This window comes from Hesperophylax consimilis, chromosome 21 (assembly GCF_061612785.1).
Source record: "Hesperophylax consimilis isolate HC1 chromosome 21, BYU_Hcon_1.0, whole genome shotgun sequence".
NCBI classification, from domain to species: Eukaryota; Metazoa; Arthropoda; class Insecta; order Trichoptera; family Limnephilidae; genus Hesperophylax; species Hesperophylax consimilis.
Genome location: NC_142856.1, coordinates 10468161 through 10481733, shown reverse-complemented (window position 1 = coordinate 10481733; position 13573 = coordinate 10468161). Strand labels below are relative to the sequence as shown.

General features: G+C 37.3%; 1 protein-coding gene across 2 annotated transcripts in view; it reads left to right on the top strand.

Moving 5' to 3' along the window:
• The window catches only part of kibra (WW and C2 domain containing protein kibra), a 111238-nt gene that overhangs the window by 65310 nt on the left and 32355 nt on the right, over positions 1-13573 (top strand). For both annotated transcript variants that reach the window (XM_089644587.1, XM_089644586.1), the window contains exon 3: positions 2350-2444. In XM_089644587.1, the coding sequence (XP_089500713.1) occupies positions 2350-2444 (95 nt within the window). The remainder of the gene's footprint in view (positions 1-2349; positions 2445-13573) is intronic.

Here is a 13573-nt window from a genome sequence, read left to right as displayed (position 1 = left end):
AATAAACAATTATAAAATATTTATATTGTTTCGCAGATGGTCTGCATAGCTTTAGTAAGCACTCAATTCATCATAGCTCCATTGCTATCTACCATCTTTCACCGTACCTCCTGCTTCGACAACAGCCCTGTAACTTTCCTTAATATTATTTTTTTATCTTTCATTTATTTTTATTTATTTTTCGCCCGTAGGGGCTTTTACATAAGTTAATGCGGTATAATTTTGACGTGATGAATAATTTAGAAGATAAGAAAGAAATAGTGAAAATAAAATTAGAAAATGACAAAAAATACAAGAAACATAAATTTAAAAAATTCATATTGGCTTACAAAGATACAAGCATAGGGTTAGAATAGGTTTTTGATATGATACATAAAATTCACCAAGTTAACATTAAACATACCAATATCACCCAAGTATTGATTTCCCATAGTGTGAAACCGCTATTTATTTTATTTTATTTTTTATTTTATTTGGGATACCAACAGTTTACATTAATAAAAGCATAATAATAATTGAGTTACAATAATTAAACCATTTACAGGTTTCCACATAGCTATTGTATACAAGTGTAGTGATTCCGAGATATTTACTAAGGAAAATTACATTTCAGGAGACAAGTTATTTAGGGGGGAATAGGGAGGGGGTAGGATGGGGGTAGGATGGGGGGGGGGGTCGGTTAGGTTGAGGTATAGTAATAAAAATTAATATAGTTAATGGAGTGGTGGTTGTATTAGATGGTATCTGTAGTTATTGTTATTGTAAGGTATCGAGAGAGTGTTTGTGGGATTTTAAGGAGTGTGGTGCAGATTTAAATATGTCAAATTGTGAAAAGTGTGTGTTAAAAGTGTTGGACGCACGATAGATGAAAGAATTATGCTTAGAATTAGTGTTGCATCGAGGGGGGCTAAAAATCATGTTTGATCTGGTTCGTCTGTTAGGAACTCGTATCTGTATTCGTTCTAGGAGTTCTGGGCAATCAACAACGGACCTGGCTATTTTTTTAAGAAAGAATAAGCAATGTAGTTGCGCTTATGCACACTGCGGTGGAATAGAGCATTGTGTCTTGTTGTTCTTGTGGGTATGTAAAGTTTATGAGTTGCAAGATTATATTTATTTATTTATTGCGTCTCACTATATGTTTTTTCTCAAAAAAATAAACCTCACTAGGACTAAACCTGTATCGAGGATAACAATTTACATTTGAGTGAAGCAAACATAGAGTAATCACAAAAAAGTAATAAATACTAAATATTTCAAAAATAAAGAAAAAATATGTAATAGTATTAGATGAGTAACCAGATGGGTAATTTGACAGTATATTGTAACAATTTGAACCATAACTAATCAATAATCATTATTTCCAAGAAGAAAAAAGTAGATAATCAAGACAGCTAGGATGACATTCAGTTTTTAGCAAATGGGACAACATCAACATAAGGGTTGTAATTTGGTGTTTGGCGATGGGTAGAGTTTGTGAGTTTTATAACCATGTGGTTCCAACACATCATTGTATTCAACTCCCCAGATATCTTTTTTATCTATTTTTTCCTTCATCCACTTTACGTTTCCTAATACTAATTGGTCCTTTCCACTCCCAACAGCTGGTGTCTCTTCAGTCTTTTCTATGTTATAATAATATTAATAATGTTTGGATGATTTGTATAGCGCCGTTTTTGTGCAAAATCACCTCAAGGGCGCTGTACAAATGTATAATACATTTCTACAATGATCTATGTTATTACTAACTATATATGGAGAGAATATAGAGCACAATACTTACTTGGAAGGTCACTTGAAATTAACACTTAATTAACATTAACAAATTGTTTATTAGCGAAATTTATATACAGGATTTAGGATGTAATTGTAAAATTGGATATAACTGAATTTTCTCTCAGGAATGGTATATTTAATTTAGACCCGAATTCTGTCGGACCTGAAATCTGAAATGTATTGCAGATGTAAGAATCTATAGAGTTATTTGTGTATTGAAAGTATGGAGTTGGGTTTCGGCTTTCAAGTAGTCAGGGAGAAGGTTGAAGATTTTAGGAGCTAAGTAAATGGCATTGTCTTTGTGTATTGTACTGTAGTATTTATATTTATTTATTAATTCAAGCCCTTTTTCGGGGCTTTTGCATACGAATATTAAGAAATATACATTATTTATTGTACATAACTGAATTGCTTCATTAACGACATTTTATATTTATTTAAAGATAAATTAAAGATTTCCACTGACTTGGTATAAGTGTTTCCCTCCATAAGTATTCTGGGCAAAGAGGAATACATATGGTAGTTATTCCCAGAATTTCTGCATTTATAACTAAAGAATATGTCTTTTTGCAGAGGTGACGCAGTTGGAGGACCCGCGCTTAGAATGGCTCGGGGTGCAGGAGGCGATGTTGCGGGACTACCTCACCACCGCACAGGATGCGCTTCAGGTAAGAACTCCTTCCAATTTGTATGAACTTGAAATTGCTTCATCGCGTAGGTAAAAAGTGATATTTATTTTATTTTGTGAAGCTCAAGTGCAAATTTTAAAATGTACCAGATTATGAAGAACAGTGTGCAATCAAACAAAACTGTACATTTGTTCGTATTCGGGATATAAAACAATCGTGTTTATCATAAAGAAAAATAGGAGTGAGAAAGGAGGCCTTTGGGATAAACATAAAGGTGTTTCAGTATGATTTCACAAGAACGATGTGCAATCAAACAAAACTGTACATTTGTTCGTATTCGGGATATAAAACAATCGTGTTTATCATAAAGAAAAATAGGAGTGGGAAAGGAGGCCTTTGGGATAAACATAAAGGTGTTTCAGTATGATTTCACAAGAACGATGTGCAATCAAACAAAACTGTACATTTGTTCGTATTCGGGATATACGTCATTTGTACTGATGATCCTTTCTGTTTTATCTGTATTATAAAAAGTATGTATGTATAAATACACTGTGCCTGGAAGCTTACAGTACAAGCGGGAAACTGGTGAATCTACTTCACAACAAAACAAAACGCAAAGTACTTTTTTCCTTTTTTTTCGTTAAAAAAAAACTTTTGGAGCCGGGTCTAGACTACGACGCATTTTTAAGAGATTAATTGATCGCTGATATTAACCTCCTAGCGACCGATATTTTTCAAATTTGTCTCTAAAAATACCAACTTCGGATTCGATTTACCCGAAAACGAGGGCTAAAACAAAAAAAAAATTATACCTACCACAAATCGACTCCAAATGGGATTTAGATTCAGCAGTTTCGCGCTTGTACCACGTTTTTCCGGACACCGTGTATACGTTGCTCCATCTCGATTTTTGGCCTATCTAGAAGTGTTCAAGAAGATTCTAGATAAGTCAAAGTATTATTTCGGACGATCAAATAAAATGATGATTTTGAAGTTCTTGTAAAAAGGAATCCGCTTATCTTTGAGTCATAGTGAGTAACTTGCATGTGAAGTAACATCGGAATTCTCTTCAAGGCTAGGTTTGGTTAAGACAGTTAATAATTTGAAAAGTATGAAATCTGCTAATTAGTCGATAAAGATTTGACGTTGCATTTCTTCCCATTAAGAATCTAGGTGCATCCCACTTTATGAGGCATATTATAACAAACCGGTTTTAGTATGAGGAATGGCAATGCTGGCCGTGGCGCCACTATGGCCGACCGTCTACGGGAATTAAAATACCACGATAATTAAAAAATTAAGCCTCCAAGTTCCATCGCGGGCAGACGTCTGTCGTTTCTTACTAGCTTCAGGTAGAGATTGCTCAACTTTGCTCTGCATTGCGCATGCGTACATTTGTCACCACTCTTGTTAATCGATGTGCATTTCAATTATTTGTATTTAACCACGCAAATAAATAATTATTGTTCAAATCCGCATTTTAGGGTTTTCTCTAAGGTTTTTTGACAGCTGAAGTGTTGCCTGTCGTCTACCACGATATCCCCATTTGGGGAATGTTGTAAGCCTTAAGAATATGAGGATGGAGAAGGAGATGTGTAAATAGGTATCCGAGTATTCAGATCTGATCTTATCAATAAACACGACTAAAGCCATTTTAGAGCAACGTTTCAATTCTAAACGGTGGTCTTACACCAGGGCGATACTGACAGTATATTCACTCTGGACTGTTATCCCGAGCCCTCTGCCATCTCGATATCCATAGCTAAAGTGTTCACAGTCGTCGTCGTCACCCTCCGATGCGTGGATGTTATCCAATAGTTCAACAACACTACGTGAGCTGTGACGTCACAGAGGAGCCTTTCTATCGGCCAACCAACAAACTAACCAACCTCGCAGCAAGCCACAAGTGTCCATTCTACTTGCGGACACCTCGCCGAAGGGGAAAATTCTCTAAAACATTTCGTGACTGGTGAAGGCGAATGGATCTTCACTTTTCGTTTTACGCTTGTGGCAACCGCCTTTCATATTTGCGCTGGAATGCCATAGTAATTGCTACACATGGCCAGCGCGTAGGCATTCAGTATTCCGTACACAAAATCGCGGATAAAAAAATAATCGTCTAACTCTGCGGTGACCTTTCGAACCGTCGCGCGTCGCTTTAAGATATGCTCTCGGCTATCTATTTGTAAAATTATTATTTGCAGATCCGTGTTCGAGGTATGCTGTTTATGGTTAGCATTCTTTACTTTGTAATTTACAGGAGAAAACAGCCGAGAATTATGCCAATTACGTGATTATTCGCATGCTTTATGAAATAGACTTTACGACAGGACCGTAGCGCTTTCCCTGTGGGATTCCTTCCAATTCAATTCGAACACATTGCTTCAAATAGGTTCCATGACGTACTTAAGTATAGGCATACCGCTGAAAGCTACGTAGTAACCTCTCCTTCTTCTCATTAACGACTCGGTAACCGGGATGTTACAATGGAGCTCTTGATGGCAGGACCGTGGTTATTCCTTACCACGAGTTGCCAAGGGCTAACGCCTAATTTGGAGGACAGATTAAAATAATGTGAGGTTAGTTTTAATTAATTAATGATTAAATTAGTGATTAAATTAACGAATTAATGACATTCACACTTCACACAGCGGATTTGATTGCGGTCTGGTATCTACCAAATTGTAATCAAATATAATGTATACGTGCCCATGTTTGTACACGAGGTTTACCTTCCGAAAAAACATTCTCTTCTGATATTTATTTACTGTAAATATGGTTTAAATAAACATTTATTTGATAGTCACAATCTAAAAATATTGACGTATAGTGTGAAATTAGGGTGGGGATGAAATTAACGTAAATGCGTAGTATTTATTCTTGTTTCTTTATTCTATTTAACACCCCACTAAGAGAAGCTATGCCGAAGTTTTCAATATACATATGTTTAGAATCATATTTTTGCTAGCGGTATATATATTTTATATTATCTTTATGGTCCTGTCACAGGATACCTCCGTTCTAACCTACCTGTTATACAATTCATACATGTATGAGAAAGCTGGAGATGTTACTAGCCGAGTGAAAAAATGCGTCTGGTTCGAACGCAGGAGTCGCGGGTTCAATCCTCTGCGTAGTCAAGTCTTCAAATCATTGCACAAGCAACTTTTTCCGCTTATGATGAATTCAAATCTTATTTGACTTATTTTATTTATAACATTACATACATGTTTATAGCAAAAATGAAAAGATATTGCAATAACTGTATAAGTATATTAAAAATAAGTACAAATGTTATTATGAATTGTAGGTCGATATTAGTTCCTAGCTAGGCAGATTGCCCGTTCTAAGGAACCTAATGCATCTAAGGAACCAACTTGCCTCAGTTTTTTCCTATGTCCAATGGGGGGAGGGATTTGACCCCTTAAACGCTTCATTATATACGTCCACGAGTTGCCTCGTTTATGAGAAAGAAGAGAGGTTACCACTTACAACGGATCCATCAGCAGTCTTTTTCGTAATTAAATAACGCGTATTATTTCTGCGTAGGAGTGCAGGTCGTGGGAGGCGGTTTTCTAAAATATTGTAACGATAGATAAAATTTAATATTGTTATTAATTTGTTTGTACATTTTTCAACTGGTCAATAGAGGTTTGTTAGTTAGTTGGTTGGTTGGTCTCTATATTATTGGTAGAGGTAGAGGTAGAGGTAGAGGTACGTGCTGATTGTTGAATGACGCATTACGTAATGGAAATGTTACCACGTCCACATTACATTCAAGGCGCCCAGAGGTATGCAAAGGTGTTACATAACACCTTGGCATTATATTATTATGGTGCATGGATGTTGCACACTAAATACTCGTACTTTATTATTTTTTTATTTACTGCTTTTTGATAAATTTGCGCAGGTACAATGTACCGAGCCATTTATGTAAATTTAAAGTTCCTACGAAATTCCTGTTTTTATGTAACTATATATGGAATGCTCCATGTATATATATTTGTATAAATGTATGTGTATGTGTAAGCATATATATGTACCCGCCTCAGAACAGAAATCTTCTAGTGAGGCGGGTTGCTTTCATGTTTGTAATTTTGATTATGTTATTGCAATAAACGCCTGGGTTGCCGGCAATTAAAATAAAATAATTAAGGTGGTCGATTTTAGAAATTTGTTTTTGGGTGGATGTTAGAAAATATTACAATAACTTAAATGTGAGGATACAGGATGTCCGGGGGTAAAGTGCGCTAACTTCGTGATGTTATTCTACATGACGGTAGAAGTAAAAAAGATAAAAAAAAATTTCGCATACAAATTTTTTCCATGTAAGAATATTTATTTTCCCATACAATCAATTGTACTTTTTTTTTAACCTAAAAACTCCTTCAAAACATTTTTTTACTTGTAATATCATTTGGAATTACCCTCCGAAGTCCCGGACACCCTGTATTTAATTCGCTGGGAGCTGCTATGCCGAAACATGCCTTTTGGAAGATGTCAAAGATTTAGGAATAAACGCTGTCAAAGGAACCTTGGGTAGCAGTCCATAATAGAGTTTTTATAACAACACCGATATTATAAAGTAAGATAGACGTAGGCAGTAATGCATGGAACTAGTCATAGGAAAGACAACATGAGAATGCAGTACAAATGATTTAATCTTAGTTTTTCCATGGTTAGTCCGTGATTTAGTCACACCAGCAATCCTTCTGGTTCTTCTGAACTTCCTTTACTTGCGGAATGCCGAGAGTCTGGTGAGGGGAAGGACTAGGAAGGGGGTGCAGGATGACATTCCAAGATGGCCGCCGGATGAGGTGATCGCGCCGTGAGAAGAGTCGCAGCCGTTTCCGGTCGCGTGTGTAGAGGCGGCAAGAGGGATGCAAAAAGGCTCGGCGGACATCTTGGAAAGGAAATCACGACAATGTACAGCGCAATTATTGTTCAAGTTAAACCAGAATTATGACATGAGCATCATTTTACTACGATGGAATGCACGCAACTATGTCTTAGCACACACTCCCTTCATGCATACATGCTCGTATCTTTTATCTACATTCCTTGCTTGTCTCGTACAAAGTCTTATGTTACGCTAGTAAAAACCACAATGGCGCTTATTAGCTGTTAGGTATTATCAGCGCCTTGGCTCTTTGGCTACTTGGCGCCTTAGCTGCTCCAATTGCGCCTTCAAGAGTCATTACAACCATTACGACTGAACTTGGTATTTGATTCACATGATCGTGCTGTCTTTCTAGGTATTCTAGGGCCTCTCCCACCTTCTTGTCTGATGAATGTTCTAAAGAAATAGAGTTTGGTCCTTCTCGAAAGCAGTCCCGATTAGAAGTGCTCAGGTTTACTCCTCAAAAAGACCCTCCATGCCTCAAGTACTTGATTCAATTGAGCTTGCTGTCTTTCTAGGTAATCTAGAGCCTCTTCAACTTCTTTTCTGATGATTGTTCTATAGAAATAGAGTTTGGTCCTTCTCGAAAGCAGTCCCGATTAGAAGTGCTCAGGTTTACTCCTCAAAAAGACCCTCCATGCCTCAAGTACTTGATTCAATTCAGCTTGCTGTCTTTCTAGGTAATCTAGAGCCTCTTCAACTTCTTTTCTGATGATTGTTCTATAGAAATAGAGTTTGGTCCTTCTCGAAAGCAGTCCCGATTAGAAGTGCTCAGGTTTACTCCTCAAAAAGACCCTCCATGCCTCAAGTACTTGATTCAATTCAGCTTGCTGTCTTTCTAGGTAATCTAGAGCCTCTTCAACTTCTTTTCTGATGATTGTTCTATAGAAATAGAGTTTGGTCCTTCTCGAAAGCAGTCCCGATTAGAAGTGCTCAGGTTTACTCCTCAAAAAGACCCTCCATGCCTCAAGTACTTGATTCAATTCAGCTTGCTGTCTTTCTAGGTAATCTAGAGCCTCTTCAACTTCTTTTCTGATGATTGTTCTATAGAAATAGAGTTTGGTGCTTCTCGAAAGCAGTCCCGATTAGAAGTGCTCAGGTTTACTCCTCAAAAAGACCCTCCATGCCTCAAGTACTTGATTCAATTCAGCTTGCTGTCTTTCTAGGTAATCTAGAGCCTCTTCAACTTCTTTTCTGATGATTGTTCTATAGAAATAGAGTTTGGTGCTTCTCGAAAGCAGTCCCGATTAGAAGTGCTCAGGTTTACTCCTCAAAAAGACCCTCCATGCCTCAAGTACTTGATTCAATTCAGCTTGCTGTCTTTCTAGGTAATCTAGAGCCTCTTCAACTTCTTTTCTGATGATTGTTCTATAGAAATAGAGTTTGGTCCTTCTCGAAAGCAGTCCCGATTAGAAGTGCTCAGGTTTACTCCTCAAAAAGACCCTCCATGCCTCAAGTACTTGATTCAATTGAGCTTGCTGTCTTTCTAGGTAATCTAGAGCCTCTTCAACTTCTTTTCTGATGATTGTTCTATAGAAATAGAGTTTGGTGCTTCTCGAAAGCAGTCCCGATTAGAAGTGCTCAGGTTTACTCCTCAAAAAGACCCTCCATGCCTCAAGTACTTGATTCAATTCAGCTTGCTGTCTTTCTAGGTAATCTAGAGCCTCTTCAACTTCTTTTCTGATGATTGTTCTATAGAAATAGAGTTTGGTGCTTCTCGAAAGCAGTCCCGATTAGAAGTGCTCAGGTTTACTCCTCAAAAAGACCCTCCATGCCTCAAGTACTTGATTCAATTCAGCTTGCTGTCTTTCTAGGTAATCTAGAGCCTCTTCAACTTCTTTTCTGATGATTGTTCTATAGAAATAGAGTTTGGTCCTTCTCGAAAGCAGTCCCGATTAGAAGTGCTCAGGTTTACTCCTCAAAAAGACCCTCCATGCCTCAAGTACTTGATTCAATTGAGCTTGCTGTCTTTCTAGGTAATCTAGAGCCTCTTCAACTTCTTTTCTGATGATTGTTCTATAGAAATAGAGTTTGGTCCTTCTCGAAAGCAGTCCCGATTAGAAGTGCTCATGTTTACTCCTCAAAAAGACCCTCCATGCCTCAAGTACTTGATTCAATTCAGCTTGCTGTCTTTCTAGGTAATCTAGAGCCTCTTCAACTTCTTTTCTGATGATTGTTCTATAGAAATAGAGTTTGGTGCTTCTCGAAAGCAGTCCCGATTAGAAGTGCTGGTTTACTCCTAAAAAAAACCCTCCATGCCTCGGGTATTTGATTAAATTGATCTTGCTGTCTTTCTAGGTATTCTAGGGCCTCCCCAACTTCTTGTCTGATGATTGTTCTATAGAAATAGAGTTTGGTCCTTCCCGATTAGAAGTGCAGGTTTACTTCTCAAAAATACCCACAATGCCTCAAGTATTTGATTTTGTTTATCGTGTCATGTCTTCACCTTACACTCGTTTCTTCGTGCAGTCTAGTTCAGAGGGCCGACTGGAGGTTTAGTTGGTGAAACGCTAGTTACATATATCGTTCTCACTTTTTCGGTATGCCATCTAGGTTGGGTTATCTTGTAGTTGCGGTCCATCTCGACACATTTGTTCTATTTAGTATCCCCCCTCCGCTAGGTACAAGATTGCTACCGGAAGGCGGCAAACGCGTTTCAAACCCGAAAAGCACGTTTTGAATACACGAGTGGTGTAATTCCGATCTCTTCCGACCACTCCGCACAGTGCAACCGACCAACCAACATACATACATACCTACCTACACCGTACATATCGATACTACATTTCAAGACGGAAACAAGTCTAAATAAGTGATATTCATGTTTTTAATGAAATTGCGTGCATAGCTAGTAGATAGAAAAGGATCTTATGCGAATATTCATACAGTCAAAACATTGTTTCTGATTGGATCTTTTCTGCAGTTTTGCTGAAATTGTGAAATCTTTGGAATTCGGAGAATGCGTGAGAGCTAGCTGACTTCGAGCGAAAATTGCCTAATTGTGCATTGGTATTTTTACGTTATACCATACAAGAATAAAAACAGAAAAAGAAATCGGGAAGGATTTGACTATTTAGATCTGGCCACAAATCACCAGTTGCATCAGCTTTTATAAGATCATTTTAATGATTCTTTTATAATTGATAAATACTTGGAGCAGGTGATTGAGTTTGTGTATTTGGGAATTATGTTTTCGAGAGATGGAAAGGCTGACAGAGATGTTGAAAGAAAAGTAAATTCAGGTAACTCCATTAATGAAGGATTGAACGTGGTTGGCGCTAGCAAAAAAAATGTCCAAAGAAGCGTAGCTAGTAGTTCGCAATGGAGTGCTGGTACCTACGCTGATGTATTGCAGTGAGGCATGGAACTGCCAGAGGAAGGACGGAAGCTGATTTTAGAAATGAGATCCCTGAGTCGTATATGTGTTAAACCATTTATAATCGACTGAACAAATATGGAGATTTGCAAAGCGTAATGAGTAAGATTGAGAAAAGGACGCTTAGATGGTTTGGGCATGGAGAGCGAATGAACGAAGAAAGAAGCGTAAGGAGAATATATGACGCGATCGAAACAATACATAATATTGTTTGGAACGACCGCGACGCTTCAATGGTGCGGTAAAAAGTAAAACCACCTCAACCCAGGCCAGGACGCTGAATCAAGTCATTGAAATGGAAGTCATACTTGAATCAGTGCAAAGGAGGCGGTCCGTCTGACGATTTGTTGTTAACAGGCCGATTGCCATCTCTAATGCATATCTGCAATTTGGCCATTCTGAGTCTGTTCTACATGTATTTTAATCAAGTTTGCTCTAATGAGGATGTAATTTATTATTTTATAAACCATAATAACAACAACAAACAAAAATAGGTGGATCTTATAGAAATAAGAGGCCGAATCGATTTAATTTCCTGGCCTGGTTTGAGATGGATTTGGAAGAAAGGCAGCGCATAATACATATATGTGTGAAGATTTTTTTTTAAATGTCACCATGCTGCAAAATTACATGTTAAATATGCGTGTATTATATTATACATGTTTTACTCGAAGTTATTTCAAGAATCCATGGTTAGTCTGTCGGTAACGATATGTCACTCTGTATAATACTGAGTTACCCGTTGCTCGGGCCTTTATCGGTCTATTACAATCTCATCCATTAAGCATTATTAATCGATCTGCATTTTTCAGCCTCGATTTCGAACTCAGATATCCCTAAATGGCCCGTAGCAATTTTAAAATATTTGTATAATTTCAAACAAATAATAATGTGTTCAGCGCTTTATTGTGATTAATACACATATATTTTTCCGCACGAAACAGGGTTGCCCAAAACTAACAGCATATCAATATGTTATTAATTTGATAAGATGTTAGAGATTACATTATAGTATGATGGTCCTTACTTAATTAGTTCTGGTTTAAATTGGCAATTCATTGGATTTAAAGATTAAATATGTGATATGAATTATTTACGATAGCATCTTGGATTTTATTTAAACCGATTTCGGTTGAATTTAATCCCTCCTTAGTTTAGAATGGTACATGTGGCAGAAGTCGGGGACGCCCGATCAAGACATTGCACGATCAAGTGAACCAAATACGCCCTACGCGGGCGCAATTGCCAAGGCGTCAGGCCCTGATAATAGCTAACAGTCCCAACACATAGCCCTTGAGATTAGTTTTCATTAAAAAGGCGCAACAAAAAATATATATCATCCGAATATTATTGATTACAGTGATTACTTACCTTGGCGTCTACTGGTTTTGACAAGGGGCAATTTTGAAAATATACTCGCTCAGGGCCGACTCTGATGTCAAGAGTCGGAATAGGGGAAGGCTATGTATGAATGTGCTGAAACAAATAGTGTGCCAATACCGAGTTATTTGGCGGTCCGTCCTCTCTACCTACTACCAACCTGTTTGTTAGTTTACATTGGTTTTATAATCAGTTGAAAAGTGTTTGTACGAGGTTCGGGAAGGCTGATAGAATTTGAACTATTTTGGCAGTCGTGAAAGTTGTTAACTAGCAGTCCATAACGAAGTTCTAGTACCAACAAAGATGAAAGATAGCGAATGGTGGAACTGTCAGACGTAGAACAAAATCATACTAAATTACGAATGAAAAAATGCGCTTAGATCGGATGATGACACACACGCAAGTGGAAGAAAAACAAACCTACGTCCTAGAAAATATGGCATAATTGAATAAAAAACGAAAACCGTTTAGCGTAATTAGGAGGTTAACTGAACTGAAAGCCCTTATTGATAGCTGTGAGTATTAGCGCCCTCCGGTCGGGTAGTAGTCTTAAATCTTCACCTCGTTCGCGTTGGAGTGCGATCCGCTTGCGAGCGGTTCCTTCTTGCGTCCCTGCTCCCAAGGTGGTTTAATGTGCACACATATTAATGGATGTATTTAAATATTAATCTCTTACCAAATAAATTCCAATCTTCCCACGTCTCAATCGGTCGACATTTGGAAACCGCGACCGGTTGTTATCCAATGCGCGTTACTTCGCTGCGTTTTAAATGTTTAGGTGAAAATTCAGGAAAAGGCGTCTACTTTAGTCTGGGTGTGTTTTTTTTTTCAATCTAGATAAAGGAAATTTATGTATTATGAGATGAAACAATAATTTATTTTTTGGAATAACTTAGGGAGTAAAACCTCAAATTGTAATATTTAATTATTGAAGACAATATTAGCGAATCAGAAAAGGATACGGTCACATCTAGGTGTCGAACCCAGGACCCTTGACTTGCCGGGGCACCGCTCTACCACCGAGCTAATGGCACCCTATCTCCTTCGGTCATATTTAACTGTATCATACATACTTCGAATAATAACTACCAACATTGTCTTCATTTTTCTCACCGCACATTTTTATTAACAATTATTGAAGACAATATTCGCTAATATTGTCTTTAATAATGAAATAATATTTGTATGTTTTATCCCTTTTAATCATTTTTATTTTACAGTATCTCAAAATGTTATTAAATTTATTCTTATCTTGGACTGCTCTACATTTAGCCACCGAATATGTCAGTAATTAGTTAATGAATTTTGTTATTGTTTGTGTTTTTTCCTCATTGTCGTATTTGTTTCTGTGAATAAACATGATTCGTCATTTTATATGTCTGTTGTCTGCTATGTTATCATATCCGTGACTCTGATTACATTTGGTTAATGAAATGATTCATAATAATAATAACCTACAGACTTTTCCCTGTAATTTTCAAGTAAATGAAATGGCCTAAACATTTATTT